The sequence below is a fragment of the Haplochromis burtoni genome, unplaced genomic scaffold, assembly GCF_018398535.1.
Source record: "Haplochromis burtoni strain Fernald_Lab_line unplaced genomic scaffold, NCSU_Asbu1 Contig_455, whole genome shotgun sequence".
Lineage (NCBI taxonomy): Eukaryota > Metazoa > Chordata > Actinopteri > Cichliformes > Cichlidae > Haplochromis > Haplochromis burtoni.
The window spans coordinates 61,957-81,414 of record NW_024582816.1 but is presented as its reverse complement, the minus strand read 5'-3'; the positions used below and the strand labels follow the sequence as shown (position 1 = coordinate 81,414).

General features: G+C 44.2%; 2 protein-coding genes across 3 annotated transcripts in view; both read right to left on the bottom strand.

Moving 5' to 3' along the window:
* Positions 1-414: 414 nt before the first annotated feature.
* On the bottom strand, positions 415-14,195 carry LOC102288644 (gastrula zinc finger protein XlCGF57.1). Of its 2 annotated transcripts, none has more exons than XM_014341183.2 (2): positions 13,725-14,195; positions 415-3,589 (listed from the first exon to the last, which is right to left on the bottom strand). In XM_014341183.2, exons 1-2 carry the CDS (start codon positions 13,873-13,875, stop codon positions 2,127-2,129), a joined length of 1,614 nt encoding a protein of 537 aa, XP_014196669.1. In that variant the 5' UTR covers positions 13,876-14,195; the 3' UTR covers positions 415-2,126. The 2 variants fall into 2 exon arrangements, with proteins under 2 accessions (XP_014196669.1, XP_005945838.1); XM_005945776.3 differs by lacking the exon at positions 13,725-14,195 and adding an exon at positions 9,847-10,159.
* Positions 14,196-14,336: 141 nt separating this feature from the next.
* The window catches only part of LOC121812177 (zinc finger protein 391-like), a 5,211-nt gene continuing 89 nt past the window's right edge, over positions 14,337-19,458 (bottom strand). The window contains exons 2-4 of the mRNA XM_042213574.1: positions 17,510-17,718; positions 16,513-16,734; positions 14,337-16,082 (exon numbers count right to left, since the gene is read on the bottom strand). Coding sequence (XP_042069508.1) covers positions 14,983-16,082; positions 16,513-16,734; positions 17,510-17,681 — 1,494 coding nt within the window. The 5' untranslated portion in view covers positions 17,682-17,718 and the 3' untranslated portion in view covers positions 14,337-14,982. The remainder of the gene's footprint in view (positions 16,083-16,512; positions 16,735-17,509; positions 17,719-19,458) is intronic.

Sequence of the window (19,458 nt, the reverse complement as noted above, 5' to 3'; positions counted from 1 at the left end):
ACTGATGGATGCCTCATGGTCCTCGCACTTCTCACCTGATGCGCTCCCTTTGGAAACTCTTCATCTGAAAACTGGGTGGTAGCCCGAGACCCGACCATCATCAGCTCTCATCGCTGGATGAGCCACTGCAGGAAGTTCAGCTGGTCTGAAACAGAAGTTTGACGTCCGTTGTGAAACACACACACACACACACACACACACACACACACACACACACACAACACACACACACACACACACACACACACACACACACACACATCCGGAGGTGCAGGAGAGGAATCGGCCTGTGGCTTGTGACTTGAGGTGTCTATCACACATATACCCCCCACACACACAGCACACACACACACACCGCACACACCACACACACACACACACACACACACACACTAAGGAGCAGTGACAGAAATGTTATCAGGTTTCTTTGACAAAAGAAATTTTATTTCTACAGGTTCATCTACAGCAGTGAGTGAAACAGTGAAAAGACTGTAATCATAAAATAGACAAAAATATAAACTAAGCAAAAAAAAATAAATTCTACTAAAACTGACCAAACTCAGGAAGTGTTTTCATGGAGAAACACTGATGTAAAAAAAGACTCTTTGGAAAGATATACTTAAAATAATGAGAAAACTATTGTAATACTAGACACTACACTAATGGTGCGGGAGCTGGAACACTTCCTGTAAATCCAGCCGCACAAAGAAAGAGAAACGTGACGCATAAACATGCAAACAAAGACAAAGTAAGATGGAACCTCTGCTCAGCTCAAGCCAGTTTTATCAATAGAGCAAGTTCCAGTGTTGGGGAGTAATGGAAGACATTTAAAATACAAAATGTGAGTAACTGTATTCTGTTACAGTTACCGTTTAAAAAGGTGATAATTAGAAAACCGTTACTTTGTTGAAATAAATACATATGATACATACATATGTTTCATATGTTCGGCTGTCCCCTCTCTAATTTTTAAACGCATTGTCAGAAACCCAAACAAACACACAATAAAGGCTCTGATGCAAGCGTCCTGTTAATGTTGGTGGCATCAGTTACACAATGGACCTGGAGCCAGCACAACAGAACCAACAGTGCACAGGTAGGAATACATTTATTACTTGGAATTTCCAACAATACTTCATATTTAAAGAAGAAAGGGATGAAATCTGACCGTGCAATGAAAACTGTTTGTCAGCAACCAAGCTGCTCTCAGCATCAAAAGACTCCAACGTAACGAAACATCTGGAAGTAAGCTCTTTTTTTAAAACTAACATTAGCCTACTGCAGCTACCTTGTTTTAGTTGTGGTAGCTACCTGGGTTATGTGCCACTTCAGTATCTTCGATTTTACTACTGCTGTGTGATTTAGTACTATTAGACTGCAGACTGCTAGACTTGGTGGAAAGCATTAACAGCCTGCTAGGTGCAAATAATCATGTGCAGTTCCTAAAGCAGTCTATGAACTAACCTCAGCTAACGCCAGCTAACAATATTAGCTCAGTGGCAAGTAGCCTTCAGTAATAGTAATAAATCACACAGTACATCCATTTAGTTGTAAAAACCATGACAATATATCAAGTAATCTAAAGTATTCAGAACATGTTACTGGCATTAAGTAATTTAATGAAATAAGTTACAAACTACATTTTGGGGCATGTATTATGTAATCTGTAGTGGAATACATTCTAAAAGTAACCTTCCAACACTGCCAAGTTCACAATAACAGTCATCTCAAAGTGCTTTATGGGTAAGGTTCACATCCCAGAATGAGGTCTGCAGTGACCTGCGGTGACGAGAAAAAGAAGAGAGATAGGAAAAAGTAAAAGCCTTAACATGTTGTAACATTAACTTCTTTTTCTCATGTTTACATCATGAGAACAGCACAAAAGTGAACAAAAGAGGAGACGAAAGGCAGCATTTTTCAAAATATGCAACGTGTTTCTGTAAAAATCAAAACTTACAGACCGGACAAATCTGACAGCCTCACTGTCGGATCAAATCATGATTCATTTGATCCATCGAGTACTTTGTCACATGCAATAAACTACAGAGCTCTGAGATCTGAAAGTTCCTCTGTTAACCTCTTTTATTTTCCTAAGCGTCACTTGAAGATAATCCCACAGAGATGTTTCAGGACGACGATGTCTCGCCTGTGTGAGTTCGCATGTGGCGCCACAAATGACTGCTTTGAACAAAGCTTTTCTCACACATTTGGCAAGAATACCGCTTCTCACCTGTGTGAGATCTCATGTGGGAAGTCAAATGATGCCTTTGACTGAAAGTTTTGTCACATGTTTTACACGAGTATGGCTTCTCACCCGTGTGAGTTCTTACGTGTACAGTCAAGTGACCACTGCGACTGAATGTTTTCCCACATATTTCACAGGAATACGGTTTCTCACCTGTATGAACCGAGGTGTGACTTTTAAAGGTCGATAAGACAGAAAATGCTTTCCCACAGATGTTACAAACATACGGTTTTTCACCTGTGTGAGTTCTCATGTGACACTTTAACGTTGACGCGTCAATAAATCTTTTCTCACATACCTCGCAGGGATAAGGTTTCTCACCTGTGTGAATTCTCACGTGGGTGGTCAAGTGCACTTTTCGAATGAAACGCTTCCCACATGTTTCACAAGAATAGGGTTTCTTACCGGTGTGAATTATCATGTGAAATTTGAGCCTTGATGCATTTATAAACGTTTTCCCACACGTGTAACAGGGATAAGGTTTCTCACCTGTGTGCGTTTTCAGGTGGGCATTAAAGTGGCCCCTTCTATTGAAACCTTTCCCGCAGGTTTCACAAGAAAACATCTTCTTACTTGCATGAGTTCTCATGTGGGCATTAAAATTACCAACTCGATTGAAACTTTTCCCACATGTTTCACATGTGTATGGTTTCTCACCTGTGTGAATTCTCACGTGGTCCACCAAATTGCATCGATGATTAAAACCTTTCCCGCACGTTTCACAAGCATAGGGCTTCTTACCCGTGTGGTTTCTCATGTGGGCATTAAAATTACCAACTCTGTTGAAACTTTTCCCGCATGTTTCACATGTGTATGGCTTTTCACCAGTGTGAATTCTCATGTGGTCCACCAAGTTACACCTGTGAGCGAAACCTTTCCCACATATTTTGCAACAGTATCTTTTGTCAACTGTCTGAATTCTTTCAAGATATTTCATTGTGTAAATACGATAGTACTTCTTCCCATTCTCAGCGTCAGGAGGGCTCAGAGGGGAGAGCAGAACATTGTTTGGTCCTGCTTCACTGCAGCCATCTTCCTCGTGAACAGGAGTCACCGTAAAGGTATCAGTCTCCTCCTTCAGCACGACCTGCTCTCCGTCCTGACTGGTGCATGGTTCCTTCCCTTCTTCTTTAATCTGTGAAGATTCTGGGTCCTCTAGGCTGGTGCTAACTTCTTCCTCCTCCTCTTTTATCTGTGGAGGTTGGGGGTTCTCCTGACTGGTGCAGAGTTCCTCCTGTTCCTCTTTAATCCGTGGTTGCTGTGGTTCATCCTGGTCCACACCTGAGGGTCTCTCCTGGTCAGTAAGAATCTCCTCCTCTCCATTTTCACGTTGCTGTGGGAGGTCTGGAGGAACAAAGGCAATACGTTACTACACAAATGAAATCTGAAGTGTGCCAAATAATTTGGGCGACACATTTTCAGTCAGAGCAGACCTCAAAGCGGCTAACGGCAGATCAAAAGTTAGCTCACTTCCTAACTTCATTACAGAGCATAAACCATCAGAGAGGAGTGTTTTATCTCGCTGATCTTTTGGAGAGAAAAAGGCTGAAGCAGCATGAGTCTGTTACACTGCCATAAATTCAACGTGCAGTTAGTCATCACTATTGCTTACAGGCAAACACTCTGTCACTTTACTCATAGATGCCCGTTTGTTTCCTGTCATTTTTGTCCATAGGACAAACAACAATGTATTTTAAGCATCAGTAAGCGAAACCTTTGTGGTGGTGAGAATAAGGAACGGCGGGACCACGGAATATCATTTTGAGCCATTTTTATTCACACTCACCACAACAACAACCACACACACCTGAGTCCCCGTGTTTTAACCCGGCGGGCGTGATTACGGGTGCCGTGCAGGTGCGTCTGCCCTCCCTGCACGGCACCGCAGACCACGTCCCACCACACCTTATTTTACCAAACTGTGCAACAATGTTTTTATCAGAAATCTGGTGAGTTTTCTTCGGTGGAAGGCCAAAACCAGCATTTCTGAAGTTCTCCCTGACAGTGAGACGTCCTCTCTAATAAAACCATCATCTCACAGTGACGTATCAATTCCAGATCCGAATCTCCAAGTTAATTAAGTGTGCTGATGCAACAGCTCACTTCTAAATTTTGAAGCAAAACGCCTCGCAGCCTGTTATATTATTGTGTGAGGCTTGATGGGGAATAGTGTGCTATGACTTTCGGTGGTGATTCGTCACATGATTTTCACAAAATTCAAAAAACAGAATTTTTCCCGATTCATTTGAATTTGAGAGTGTCTGAAAAAAAGGGGCACCAATTTTTATCTAGAATTTGACTTTTCAAGGAATTTTGTTGCCACTGGATGATGTCATCACCTGCTCTAAAAACTGAGTCTGGAGAACAAAGTGGAAGAAATGTCTTTCTCTTTATTTCACGCCCAAAACTTTTGCCCTACACGGACCATATGTGCAGGTCCTTCTCAAAAAATTAGCATATTGTGATAAAGTTCATTATTTTTTGTAATGTACTGATAAACATTAGACTTTCATATATTTTAGATTCATTACACACAACTGAAGTAGTTCAAGCCTTTCATCGTTTTAATATTGATGATTCTGGTATACAGCTCATGAAAACCCAAAATTCCTATCTCAAAAAATGAGCATATCATGAAAAGGTTCTCTAAACGAGCTATTAACCTAATCACCTGAACCAACAAACAAACTCTAAACACCTGCAAAAGATCCCTGAGGCTTTTAAAAACTCCCAGCCTGGTTCATTACTCAAAACCGCAATCATGGGTAAGACTGCCGACCTGACTGCTGTCCAGAAGGCCATCATTGACACCCTCAAGCAAGAGGGTAAGACACAGAAAGAAATTGCTGTTCCTAGAGTGCTGTATCAAGGCACCTCAGTGGGAAGTCTGTGGGAAGGAAAAAGTGTGGCAGAAAAGGCTGCACAACGAGAAGAGGTGACCCTGAGGAAGATTGTGGAGAAGGACCGATTCCAGACCTTGGGGGACCTGCGGAAGCAGTGGACTGAGTCTGGAGTAGAAACATCCAGAGCCACCGTGTACAGGCGTGTGCAGGAAATGGGCTACAGGTGCGGCATTTGAACCAGAAACAGCGGCAGAAGCGCCTGACCTGGGCTACAGAGAAGCAGCGCTGCACTGTTGCTCAGTGGTCCAAAGTACTGTTTCGAATGGAAGCAACTTTTGCATGTCATTCGGAAATCAAGGTGCCAGAGTCCGGAGGAAGACTGGGGCGAGGGAAATGCCAAAATGCCTGAAGTCCAGTGTCAAGTACCCACAGTCAGTGATGGTCTGGGTGCCATGTCAGCTGCTGGTGTTGGTCCACTGTGTTTTATCAAGGGCAGGGTCAATGCAGCTATCAGGAGATTTTGGAGCACTTCATGCTTCCATCTGCTGAAAAGCTTTATAGAGATGAAGATTTCATTTTTCAGCACGACCCGGCACCTGCTCACAGTGCCAGAACCCCTGGTAACTGGTTTACTGACCATGGTATTACTGTGCTCAGTTGGCCTGCCAGCTCTCCTGACCTGAACCCCATAGAGAATCTGTGGGATATTGTGAAGAGAAAGTTGAGAGACGCAAGTCCCAACGCTCTGGATGAGCTTAAGGCCGCTATCGAAGCATCCTGGGCCTCCATAACACCTCAGCAGTGCCACAGGCTGGTTGCCTCCATGCCACGCCGCATTGAAGCAGTCATCTCTGCAAAAGGATTCCCGACCAAGTATTGAGTGTATAACTGAACATAATTATTTGAAGGTTGACTTTTTTTGTATTAAAAACACTTTTCTTTTATTGGTCGGATGAAATATGCTAATTTTTTGAGATAGGACTTTTGGGTTTTCATGAGCTGCATGCCAAAACCATCAATATTAAAACAATGAAAGGCTTGAACTACTTCAGTTGTGTGTAATGAATCTAAAATATATGAAAGTCTAATGTTTATCAGTACATTACAGAAAATAAGGAACTTTATCACAATATGCTAAATTTTTTAGAAGGACCTGTACATCACAGGATAGCCACTGTATTCCTCTTTCAATCATTCTCATTGAGATGGGAAGTTGCTGCTGCTCACAGTGAAATTATTTTTCCAATAAAATTTGTTGCAGAGCCACATTTCTGTTTGCCAGGCTCATTCTAGGTCTGACGCTGAGGTACAGCTGTGTGTGTCTTATGTTCTAGGTTTAGTCATATAACTCATATCAATATCAGCACCTTTGATGTTTTTAAGTAGCTACATATAAAGAGACTTTGTGTTAATTACAGATGTTCAGGGGATCCGTTTGCCATCAACCAAGACAGGAAACTTCTTAGGAAAATTAAAATTGAACTTACTTATTATTTAAATGATTATTTATGTTTTGTTTGTTTTTATAAATAATGAATAAATACGAATTTTTTCCTGGGGGCCCAACAGACTCTACAATCATTACTGGAGGTTTTTGGTTTTAAATAACTACTCTCGCCACAAGGGGGCAGTAATGCAAAATTCCTTTTACTTTTAAAGCCCTTCAGGCCCTCAGAATAACAAATATTAACCTGGAAATTAGCATTTTAATACCTGGGGGAATTTTTCCTGTCACTGCTTACAGATCTCTACTGAAACTCAAACACCTATTACTGGTTCCACCTATTTCCTGACCAGGCTCCGGATCACGGGGGCCTCCCTCTTCCCAGCCAGCTTCTCCAACTCATTCCAAGCCATCTCAGACGTAATCTCTCCAGTGTGCCCCAAGTCTGCCCTGGAGGCTTCTCCTGGTAGAACATGCCTGGAACACCTCACCCAGGAGCCATCCTGGCCAGATGCCCGAATATCTCCACTTGCTCCTTGAGGAGCTCTGAGACGCTCCTGAATAACCAAGCTCCTCACGCTCCCTCTGACGCCGAGTCCAGACACCGTTTGGACGACACTCGTTTTCTCCGCCTTCATCTGTGATCTCACTCACTCAGTTTCTGCCCACAGCTCATGAATATCAAACAATAACAGATGTACTAAGCTGTGGTCTACACTCACTCATTAACACTAATCTCTAATCAGCCAATGACATGGCAGCAGCTCAGTGTATTTATGCATGTAGAGATGGTGACGACAATCAGCCGGGGGTCAAACTGAGCATCAGAAAATTGAGGAAGAAAAGTGATTTAAGAAACTTTTAGTGTCCTATTTCAGAAACTGCTGATTGGCTGGTTTTTCCCACACAGACATCTCAGAGTTTACAAAGAAGTAGGGCAGGGCGATATGACCAAAAATACTTACAACGATGTACATTTGAAAATTTGCGATAACGATATAACTGACGATATAATTGATGCGAGACAAAATACTGTACAACTCCACAACTTTACTAGTGCAAAAAAACCCCCATGAATGTATTTTCACGTAAACAAGCAGCTGTTTTATGTGCATATATAACATTTTAACAGTGCAAATGCAAATTCCTTGCTGACAGTTTAACCAAAAGGCAAATGGACTGACATATGCTGAGCATAACCATGTATAATAACCACCAAAGGTAAAAAGAGGAGCTTTGAAACATGGAACTGCAGTAAAAAACAGTCAGATACATCTAACTTTACTCAACTCATTCTTCACTTTTGTACCATTGACTCATAATGCTGAATTCTCTCACAGCTGCTCTGTTCCCATGTTCTACTGCATGACCGAGAGCCTTCAGTTTAAAATCCGCTTCATGCGCACGTCTCTTAACAGCTGCCATTTTGGGTCCTTATACACAAACAATACGGTAACGTCATGTTGAAGCACGGTATGTATCACTCCGCGAGGCTCAGCCTACGATAGCCGTAATGCTCCGACAGTCCATCAAGCGGTGCGGCTTCGCAGCTTAGCAAAGTCGTACTGAAACATTTTTTGACAGACTTTTGAGTGCCGGACGAAAGCTAAACCAGCTCCACCACTGAAGTTGCAGCATTTTTACAAACCAGTTCTGGTTCATCCGTTTCATTCAACGATCTGCTTTCACCCTTCTCATTCTCCGTCACCGCCATGCTTTTTCTGCCATGTGTTTATGAAAACACTGCACATGCGCCTTTTCCTCATATTCTATCACGATATTTCATTTTCTTATCATTGCCTAACATTATACCGGTGTTACCGTGAACGGTATGATATGGCCCAGCCCTACAAAGGAGGTCTGAAAAAGAGAAACTATCCGGAGAGCAGCAGTTCTCTGAGAGGAAGTACCTTCTTTGTGTCAGAGGAGAACGGCAGAACTCTGAGACAGGACGACAGCAGTAACTAAAATCGCTGCTCGTCACATCCAAAGTGATCAGAAGAGCATCTCTGAATGGGCGGCATGCTAAAGCCTGAAGCAGAAGACCACAGCGGGTACCACCGCTGTCAGAACGAACAAGACACCGAGGCTACAGTTTTCACAGTCTCACTAAAACTAAAACACAAGAAGGAAAAACGTTTCCGGGTATGATCAGTCTCGAGGTCAGAGCAACCATGGAAACATGGATCCATCCTGCCGGCATCGGCAGCTCAGCCTGCCGCTGGTGTAACTAACGCTGCTGGGAAATCGTCTCAGGTGGCTATTCCTGTTCTGCATCTCTGTGTCAGTGAGAGGACGAATAGAAACATTCGCTGACACGAATCAGGAGCAAACATGTGACCTCAAATCGCTTTCTGACTTTAAAGCCACAATTTTAGACAAGTGGAGGCTCCACCAGCTGTTCAGATACCACATCACCGTCATCTTCCATTAGTACCATTCTCACACTGCTTTAATACAAACATGTGATGGCACAGACATGATGCAGCACCGATATCGATCCATGAAACGCAGATAAGGAAACAGAATGATTCCTTTGACTTTTGATTGGCCAACAGTAAATACTTTAACTGGTAGTTTATTAGTTTTATATTTTAAGTAACACATTTCAGGTTCAGGCAGGGAGGAGTGCAGCGTGCTGTCAGCATACTTATCAGAATAAAACAGCAGCATGTTCTAATCTGGTTTATCTTGTTCGACGTGGAAGATGGTTTTCTCCTCTGTAACAGTCACTGCATTACACTGATATGATATCAGAGCGACAATGAGCGAGAACAGCGTCACACAGTTTGGATATAATAGTAACAGGAACAAGTACAACAAAATGTTGTTTTTGCTCAACTTTCAGCTTTAATGTGTGACATCATCCAGCTTTTAGATTCTTAAAGAGCCGGATGTGCCTCGTGTCTGAGACGCTGTTACACCAGGACAGGTCTGGTTTCTGCTGACCTCCCAACCTGCTGTCAGACTCGCGACATGCTTCACGAGCTCCGTGTTCAGAGATTTACCCTCAAACTGAAGAATCGAGCTCAGTGAAGCCGTTTACATTTCACAGCTCTACTATCGAGCCGTCACACCTTCGTGGACCCTTAAAGTAAACCACTGACCGCAGGCAAACTTACATCAGTACAGCCAACGCATAGCCCAGAGGCGCAGGTTTGACACCAAAGGGGGGCGAAAGCTGAGGATGACGCCGGAAGTGACCCCGTGACTCTCGGCCATGTTGGCTCAGGCTGTCCGCGCGGACACCCGCGTGCAAGACCGCTGTGGCACAACTCCTCGCTAGCTTTTCGGCACGTGCAGGTTTTACACACCTGTGAGGAGCAGCTTCCGCTGCAGCCGCCGGTGACGGTCGAGCTCCTCCTCGTACTGCACGAAGGTTTTCTCCACCTCGCTGAAGATTTCCTCCGCGGCTGCCGTCAGCCTCCGCTGGATAAAGTCCTTCAGATACTCAAGAGTACACATGACTACTGCAGTAACCCGAGTACTGAGCGGGGGGATACTACACCGTGCTCCGGCTCGGTCCGCGCCTCAGGAGAACCGCTGCTGCAAACCTGCTTCCTCTACGCATGCGCCCAAAGGGTTCTTCCTCTCCCGGAGTTTCACAATAAAAGCCCTGTACAGACGAAAAGCAACTTAGTGAAATGTCACAGAGACACAGAAGAAAATCGAAAAAAAGGAAAAATGAGGATTTCTGCACAAAATAATAATAAATAAAGAACCATATTTTCATATTTGTTCTTGTGTATTTCTTTTATTTGTAGGTCACCACAAGAAAGAGGAAGGATGTACCCGACTGGAGTCTCAACACACATTAAATACATAAAAGTTTAATATAAGTGTAGTGTCCATTTGAACTCCTTACAGTTCTCATGTTATTTATATTTAAAAGGAGCGCACCCAGGACACAAGAGTCAAACCACTTTGTTCACTCCTTTATTTTCCACACAAACCTTCACAATAAATTTCATGAAATAATCACAAATAAATTATTCTCAAATATCAAAATTCAGAATATGTATTAAAGTATGTCACCTCAGTAAAAATGTGACTGTAAAGGACACTTACAGGAGTATAAAGTTACAGATGTGTAAAGTTGTCTGGAGCTCGCTCTTCTTCACAGCGTCGTGTCACTCGTTCCACTTCCACCACAGCTCTTCTGCTGGGTTCAGCTGTGGACTCGGCCTGTGCCGTCGCAGACCTGAGTTGTGCTGCGTGCTCTTTCTATAGAGAGGAGGCTTTCTCCTGCAATTGTGATGTCATGAACTTTAACCTTTGACATGCTAACTGAAGCCTGTAGAGACTGAGATGGAGCTTTTGTTCCAGTTTCTCTGAGAGCTGGATGGATTGAATCTGCTGGGATTCTCCAGCAGAGAAGGACTGGGTGAGAGAGGGAGGCCTGGGTGAGAGAGGGAGGTCTGGGGGTGAGGTGGGCTCCTTTAGGTTAAGGGAAGAGAAACTTGAGCTTTTTAAAAACACCTCAGTGTTTCTGCTGCATTCTAATGTTGTTATTTACACACAGACCAAGAAAACGTCCAAACACATGAGCCGCTCGCACTGCTCAGTCTTTACACTCATTTATTTCCCAGAACACTAACTCTAACTCAGTGACAGATGTCGGTGATCCCGCTCGGAGAACTAAAGAGAAACAAACAGGCTAAAAGACGGGGCTCACACCGAGCCACCGAGACTTCATGAAAACATGAAAGATTCACGTTTTTCTGCCTTGAACTGTTGGTGCTGTTTCCCTCAGACTGAAAACAGATAGTAACAGACTCGTTTCACACGAGGCTGCTGCTGCAGCGCGGTCCAGTCGATGTGTCCACACGTTTTCTGCCCATCGGTGCTTCAGGACGACCACGTCTCAGCTGCGTGGTGTAGCTGCCACAGTCACGGCCTCTCAGCTGTGTGGTTCTCACGTGGATTTTAAGGACATGCTGTAACTTTTCTTCCACATATTGCAGCTCTGTGCAAAATGTGCTTTGTGCCTTTTAAGTGATGAGAACTCAGAGAACCTGGTCCCACAGCTCTTGCAAACATAAGGCTTCTCCCCTGTGTGAGACCTCATGTGGCGTAACAGATTACTGCCTCGATTGAAAGACTTCCCGCACGTTTTGCAGGAATAGGGCTTCTCACTCGTGTGGATTTTTGTGTGGGATAATAAATTACTGCGCCGATTGAAAGACTTGCCGCACGTTGGGCAACAAAACTGCTTCCTTCCTTCCTCACTTTCCTCATATGTAGCAGTCACCATGAAGGCATCAGGCCCCCGAGAGAAGAGCTGCTCCATGTCTGGTTCACTGTGCTCTCCTTCCTCAGCAAGCAGTCACCATGAAGGTATCCGTCTCCTCCTTCAGTCCCAGCTGCTCTCCCTCCTGACTGCTGCACAGTTCCTCCTCTTCCTCTTTAATCTGTGGAGCTTCTGGTTCCTCCTGCTCCACACTGGAGCTCCTCTCCTGGTTCCAGAGCTGCTGCTCAGGGAGAACCTCCTCCTCCTTACCTACAGGCTGCTGTGGGACATCTAAACAAAGTTGCACAAGAAATAAGTTAACAGTATGATGATAGTAAAACCCACAGAGATCCTGGTGAGGGTTAGTGAACTCTGTGGTTCACTCACACACACAAAGGTCAGGAGCATCAGATTTAACATCCAGTTTTTAAATATGAGACATAAAAAAGAAAGAATGGCTTCAAGAGGTTCATAACTAAAAACAAAGATTTCCTGTTGGGGAGAAGTTTCAGCTTTATAGGTGTATAACAAATCCAGCCATCCATTAAGTTCCTCTGACTCATCCAAGCCTGGGTCAGTGGGGTCTCAGCAGACGTGCCCTCCCTGCAGAAGGTGAGGAGGAAACAAAGGCTGACGATCTGACAGCTCTGTCTCCCAGCAGGCCGTGGACAGAGTTTCATTCCTGCTTATTGGATTCTACAACTAACTTCTCATAACTGGAGGAGTCGGCTTTGTTGTGTGGAGGCAAAAACAAAGTGATGTTATGTGGTGTGTATATTATGTTAGAAATATGTTCGTTATCATTATGACTGCAGATTATATCAACAAGGACGCTGATTGAATATTGACCGATAACTGTGGTGAAGGGGCGGGACATGCGCACTTCTTCCCACTCCTTTCCTTGTATGTTATTCTGTAAAGCTGTTTGTTTGTCTTTGCTAAATGAACTTCGGTATATTGTTTACATGTTTGGAATAAAGCGGATCCAGCCAACCACCGATCGGCTCCAGAGCTCGTGCATCAGCCAGGTGTGTTCAGGTGAGCTGATGCGCAGCCTCCCTGTTGTTGCTGAGCTCAGCTCATCAGACAGTTTCTGGCACCTGTGCAGCACATTCATGGGTGGAGCAGGTCAGTGGCTGTATCCCAATCCAGGGTCTGCAGCCTTAAAGGCCGCATTTTAAGGCCGATTACGTCACAGCGGCGCGCCGAAGGCTGTCCCAATTCAAAGGCTGCTCGAAATGCGTCCTTAATTTCCCTGAATTTTAAGGATGTGGCGGTGTAGACTTCGTGGCCCAACATATCCCAGAATGCATAGCGCGGCGGTGGGTGTGGATGATTTTGCCGAAAAAAAGAAGAGTAAACTTTAAGTACTGAATATTATGTCACTTATTTATGTGCAAATGTTTAATAACGAAGAACATTAAAACATTCCTGTTGGCCACATGTCGGCAAAGTCATGTGACATTAGTGACGTTTGTACTAACTTGGTTTTAAAGCCTTTAAATATGCGCCGTCCAATAGCTGAGCTTAATCTTACAGAGAATGATCAAAGCTCATGTAGAAACAAACAAATGAACAAAATATGTTCTCCTTCATTTCTGTCAAACACAGCTGTATGACACGTTTCCAGCTGTTAGTATCATGGTTGCTAGGCAACCTGGGCAGCGCGACGGTGGCTAGACCGCCCATTTCACAAGCCTCGCACTTCCGGCCTTAGCGGTCTTTGGGTACACGGCCCTTGAGGATCGTTGAGGCTGCAGACCCTGAATTGGGACACAGCCAGTGAGTCACGGGTACACAGCTGTGCTGCACACATTCCAAGTTTTACCACAGTTTACGTTCACTGCCGCCATCTTGGATGTGGGCTCGCGGGCTACGTTTCATAATAAAATTCCGACTCCCAGTTTGACCTCGAACGCAGCACCGCTGGCTGGATTTCCGGCACGTGCAGGTTTTACACACCTGTGAGGAGCAGCTTCCGCTGCAGCCGCCGGTGACGGTCGAGCTCCTCCTCGTACTGCACGAAGGTTTTCTCCACCTCGCTGAAGATTTCCTCCGCGGCTGCCGTCAGCCTCCGCTGGATAAAGTCCTTCAGATACTCAAGAGTACACATGACTACTGCAGTAACCCGAGTACTGAGCGGGGGGATACTACACCGTGCTCCGGCTCGGTCCGCGCCTCAGGAGAACCGCTGCTGCAAACCTGCTTCTTCTACGCATGCGCCCAAAGGGCTTATTCGTGTCCCAGAGTTTCATAATAAAAGCCCTGTACAGACGAAAAGCAAATGTAAAATGTCTAAAATGGAGAGATTTGTGGCAGGTTGCAGGATTAAGATGAAAAACTTGCTTCATGAGTCAGAATCATCCAAAGTTTTAAAGCTAAACCAAATAAACCCGCAGAAGAAATCATTTTTGTTTTTTTAAAAGCTTTACACTTCACACTTTACTCATCAGATAAGCTTTGTTTTTATAAAGTACATCCATCCACGAAGCAAAGAAATTATTTTAAAAATGCATTATTGCACAAAGTGGCAGTAAAAACAACAAAGACACATTTTCATATTTGTTCTTTATTCTCTTCATCTGTAGGGTACCATGCTGAAAAACACCTGATATTTATACACCTGATGAAAATGCGTTTAATCTTTCTGCCGTCTGGTTTAAACCCTGTGTGGTCTGGAGCTGTCGAGTCCAATAACACAGCATCCGCCCCATGATTCAGCTGAGAACACTTGCATATCCGCTCCACGGACGAGCAGGTGGATAGAGAGAGAGAGGTCTGTAAGTGGGAGAAAACTGATGGGCTACAAATGAGCTCGTGGCACAGCCACACTAAAGTTCAGGAGCACGTGAGCCACAGCGACGAATGTAAGGGAGAAAAGGTTCGTCGGACTCTGGAAGGAAAGAGAACTTATAGAAGCTGCTTGTTGAAAACTTCAGACTCCCAGTGGCTTCCCCTCCACTTCCCACTGTTGTGACAAAATTCCACAGAGGCTGTTGTGGAAATTGACATTACCACAGGAAGCACATACAGGCACACAGACTCAATAACCAAGATTTTCTCAAAACATATCTTTAGACTCAAAAACACACGCCCACTCCCACTGCTAGTGCCACTCGATTAATTCAGTGACGGATGTCATGGTGCACAGCAAGAGGACGTCTCCGCTGCGTGGTGCAGTAACGCTGATACAGTCACAGCCTCTCAGCTGTGTGGTCTCTCAGGAGGATTTTAAAGAAGCTTTTCTTCCACATTCAGCAGCTCCTCCTCTGTGCCTTTTAAGTGACGACGAGTCAGCGAACCTGGTCCCACAGCTCTTGCAAACATAAGGCTTCTCCCCTGTGTGAGACCTCATGTGGCGTAACAGATTACTGCCTCGATTGAAAGACTTCCCGCACGTTTCGCAGGAATAGGGCTTCTCACTCGTGTGGATTTTTGTGTGGGATAATAAATTACTGCGCCGATTGAAAGACTTGCCACACGTTGGGCAACAAAAGGGTTTCTCACCTCTGTGAATTCTGCTGTGGACGTACAAATCAGTTCTTCGATTAAAACCTTTCCCACATGTTTGGCAAGAATACGGCTTTTCATCTGCGTGGATAAACATGTGCATGTTAAACGTTGACAATTTAAAAAATCTCTTCCCACAGATGTTGCACAGATAGGGCTTCTCGCCGGTGTGCACTCTCGTGTGGACCAGCAAAATGGACTTTTGAGCAAAACCTTTCCCACACGTTTTGCAGGAATAGGGCTTCTGGCACGTGTGGACCGCGGCGTGCCGGGTAAGGGTCGATGAGGTCAAGCATCTTTTCCCACAGGTGTTACAAACATAGGGCTTATCACCTGTGTGTGTTCTCATGTGCACAGTCAGAGCATCCTTCTGAGAAAAACCTTTCCCACACATCTCACAGGGATACGGCTTCTCGCCTGTGTGGATTCTCTGATGTCTTTGCATCCGGGATCTATACTTGAAGCCTTTTCCACAAACGTCACATGTTACAGATTTGCTGGCCGTGTCAGAGCGACGCTGGCTCGGAGCGTCGTCTGCACCGAGACGTCCGCGATTTCTCGTTTTTGGCTTTAAACCGAAACTCACAGTTAATCCTGAGTCAGCATTCTTGCTTCCTTTCTCACTTTCTTCCACCATGAAGGTCTCAGTCTCCTGGCTCACCTCCTGACAGAACTCCTCCTGTTTCTCTTTAATCTGTGGAGCTTCTGGTTCCTCCTGGTCCACACTGGAGCTCCTCTCCTGGTTCCAGAGCTGCTGCTCAGGGAGAAGAACCTCCTCCTCCTCCTCACAGACATGCTGCTGTGGGACGTCTAAACAAAGGTGCACAAGAAATAAGTTATTATTTCCACTTTTGCATAGAAGAAATAAAAATGACCGATTAGTGAAGCTGAGAAGGAGATGAAGGTAAACTAATATTCTGTTGGTATGTTTGCATTTAGTCCTATTAAGTCGGGTACAAACACCGGGGGATAAATTAGGCTCAGAACATTAATGGGATGACTTGTGCCCGGTGGCTCCACTGACAGAGATCACAGGTTTGAGACCAGGAGGAGACACCGGCCTGTCTGTGCTTCCCGCTGATCCCAAGCCTGGATAAATGTGCGGGCAGCATCAGGAGGAACAGCTGGTAACATGTCACTGAATGAAAACGTGGACTCTTCTGCTGAAACTAGATCCTGACTCAGATTCACAGGAGTCACACTCGGCTGTGGTTCACTGAAATGGTTTCATACTACACACCTGTCCTTTGTGTCTTCATCTGTGGGCTGCAGGTGACGTCCTCTTGTTCATGCTGAGGACTGCTCTCGTTCCAGATGATGACGTCTACACTCTCCTCCTTCACTACCAGCTGCTCTCCCTCCTGTTCCTCTTTAATCTGTGGAGGTTCTGGATCCTCTTGGCCACAGAGCTGCTGCTCGGGGAGAACCTCCTCCTCCCTGCTGACATGTTGCTGTGGGACGTCTGCACATGTTTAAAGCACAAGGCAAGCAAAGGTCGAGTGCTTTATTGAAAACACCACATTAAAACATACGACTACTGCTGATTATTTTTATGTGGCCAAAGCTTCAGAGATCCATGAAGAAACCGTGGATCCGACTTGACTCTTTAAACGTGAACATTTAAAACGTGAACATTTAAAATAAGCTGACAAAGAAATGCTCATTTTTTCTCACTTTAAACGATTTGTTTTCTGTTCTTTTGTGAATACAGTCCAGATTTATGAGATCAGCACATCACTGGACTCATTTTCATGTGTCTGTATTTCACACAGCATCCTGTCTCTACTGCAACTACCAGGACGGACACGTGACAGAAACACCGGAAGTACTGAATGAACATTAAAAGTAAAAAACGTTCTCATGAAATCAGAGAAAAACGTGTGCGCGTGCCCTGTCCACCGTGACCGACCCACAGGCTGATTCTGTTCTTCTTCTCATCATCATCAGGTGACTTCTTCAGTCTCAGCTGACTGCAGGTTTCCAAACAAACAGCACGTGTGCACGATGACTGAAACCGTGACGTCACTTTATGATTACTAATATGCAAATTAAAACGACCATCGATCGACAACCACTGATCAAAGACGTGACGTCAGTAATCTGTTAACGCCGTTTGCGTTCGCTGCTGTGTAGCGTGACGCGTTTCTTCTGCTGGTTCTTTTACCCTCAGTGTTTCTGTCACGAAGCCCGTGGAAATGATTTTAGCTTTCCCACAGAGCTCCACGTCACAGACTCACCTGTCCTGTGCAGCTTGATTTGGGGTTTCCAGGTGATATCCAGCAGTCTGCGCTGACGGTCGATCTCTTCCTCGTACTGGACGATCGTTTTTTCAAACTCCAAGAATATTTGTTCAGCAGCAGCAGTTAGTCGCTCGTTGATAAACTCTCTCAGATACTGAACTGAAGGCATCGTTGCTGCCGCAGCTCACACACTCAGCTCACACACAACAACAGTTTTCATTGATTACTTCCGCCGAATTTCTTCTTCGTCTGATGAATTTCCAGCAGCTTGCGGACTGAAATGTAGTGCTGCCCTCTACAGACAGGAGTGTGTTGGACCCGATCTGCGATCTTTTTAGACGTTTGAGACTGAAGATTAAAATAAATAATAAGTAAAAATGAAGAAATTCAAAGAAAACTTTCACCAGTTTACAACAAAACAAACTAACAAGCAAGAAAAATTGACAAAAAAGGGCAAGAAGCACAACAACAAACTGCAAAAACAAACAAAATAACAACAATAACAACAATAATAATACATTTTAATTGAAAAATGACCACTAATGGTACATTTCTGGTAGTTTAACATTATAAAGGTTTTGGAGAAAATTGCAAAATAACAAGAAGGAAAATTTTAAATATTTGGAAACATTATGAGAAAATGTTTGTACATGTACAAGAAAAATGGCGTCGAGTGGGCGTATTTAGGAAAAAACAACTCTGACAAAAAAACCCAAAAAACAAAACGTTTTCCAAATTTGTTTCTAATTTTAAATTTGAGTTAATGTTGAGTTTGTTGATTTTTACACTGTTCTGTTTCCATGATTATCTCACTGTTTTTGGTTCTGTGTGTGTGTAAATGGTAAATGGACTGATTCTTATATAGAGCTTTTCTACTCTCCCGGCGTGCTCAGGGTGCTGTATACAACATGGCACATTCACCCAATCACACCCATTCTCACAAGCACTGACTCTAAACTGAGTGTTTTTCTAACGACGTTCGCACACATTCACACTCCGATGGATGCACCAGAGAGCAACTTGGGGTTAGTATCTTGCCCCATACTTGGCATGCAGACACACACACACTTTCTCGTGCAGCCTGCATTATCTGAATGTAACTGTGCTTCTTCTTTTAGTGGTTGTGAGCTTCAGCTGCTTCAGGTCTGCCTGGTTGTTGGTTCAGGTCTTTGTGCTTGTGCTGCTGATCGTCCTCCTTCTGTCTCGGGCTGTTTTTATGTCTCGGTCGCTCTGCGTTCATGTTAGGTTTAGTCTCCTCTGATTATTTCCTGTTTGACTTTGAAGTTTGATTTTCTTTCATGCAGTGTGCTGGTTTGACTTCCTGCCCTGTGATTTTCCTGATTGTTTCCACCTGTGGTTTAATAAGCTGTGTTTGAACAGCTCAGTCTTCAGTTGGCCTCTGTGCTGCCAGTTAAGCTCCACGTGTGGTGCTCATGTTTTAGATGATCATGTCTGCAGTTTTGGCCTCTGTTGCAATATAAACACACATTTCAATTATAAAGGGCAGTTTGTTTGAACAGGAGATTTATGTGACTGCAGCTGAAGAATAAGGAAAACCTTGTGAAGCTTTAACAGGTATTTTTACTGGACTTGGGCAGCTGAGGCCCTTTTGAGGTCAACTTTAAGCCCTTTGAATAAGCAGATGTGCTCTGGAGTGAACTTAATGTGAATTAATTTGCTTTCATGTCATGTTGTTCACAAACAAATCATTTGAGGTCATGTGATACATGCGATCTGTAACTGGACAGTAAGTAAAATGTTGCAGATTAGACTCTGATGTCTGCACCGTGGGGATGTTTTACCTTTACTGTAACTGACTTTACTTCTGTATCTGTGCTCGTTTCTTCCCTCTGCAGTGAAATAATCAAAGACATCGAAAACTGTGGGAAGAAATGATCCTGTGATCATCTCCCTTTGTTCTGCTTCCTGCTGATTAGTAAACAAAA

Bases quoted from the DNA above. Each gene is read 5' to 3' on its own strand.
- LOC102288644 (XM_014341183.2), bottom strand. From the start codon at position 13,875: ATGTGTACTCTTGAGTATCTGAAGGACTTTATCCAGCGGAGGCTGACG. The intron at 3,590-13,724 runs GTGTGTAAAACC...TTGTTCCTCCAG, and splicing joins GCGGAAGCTGCTCCTCACAG to ACCTCCCACAGCAACGTGAA.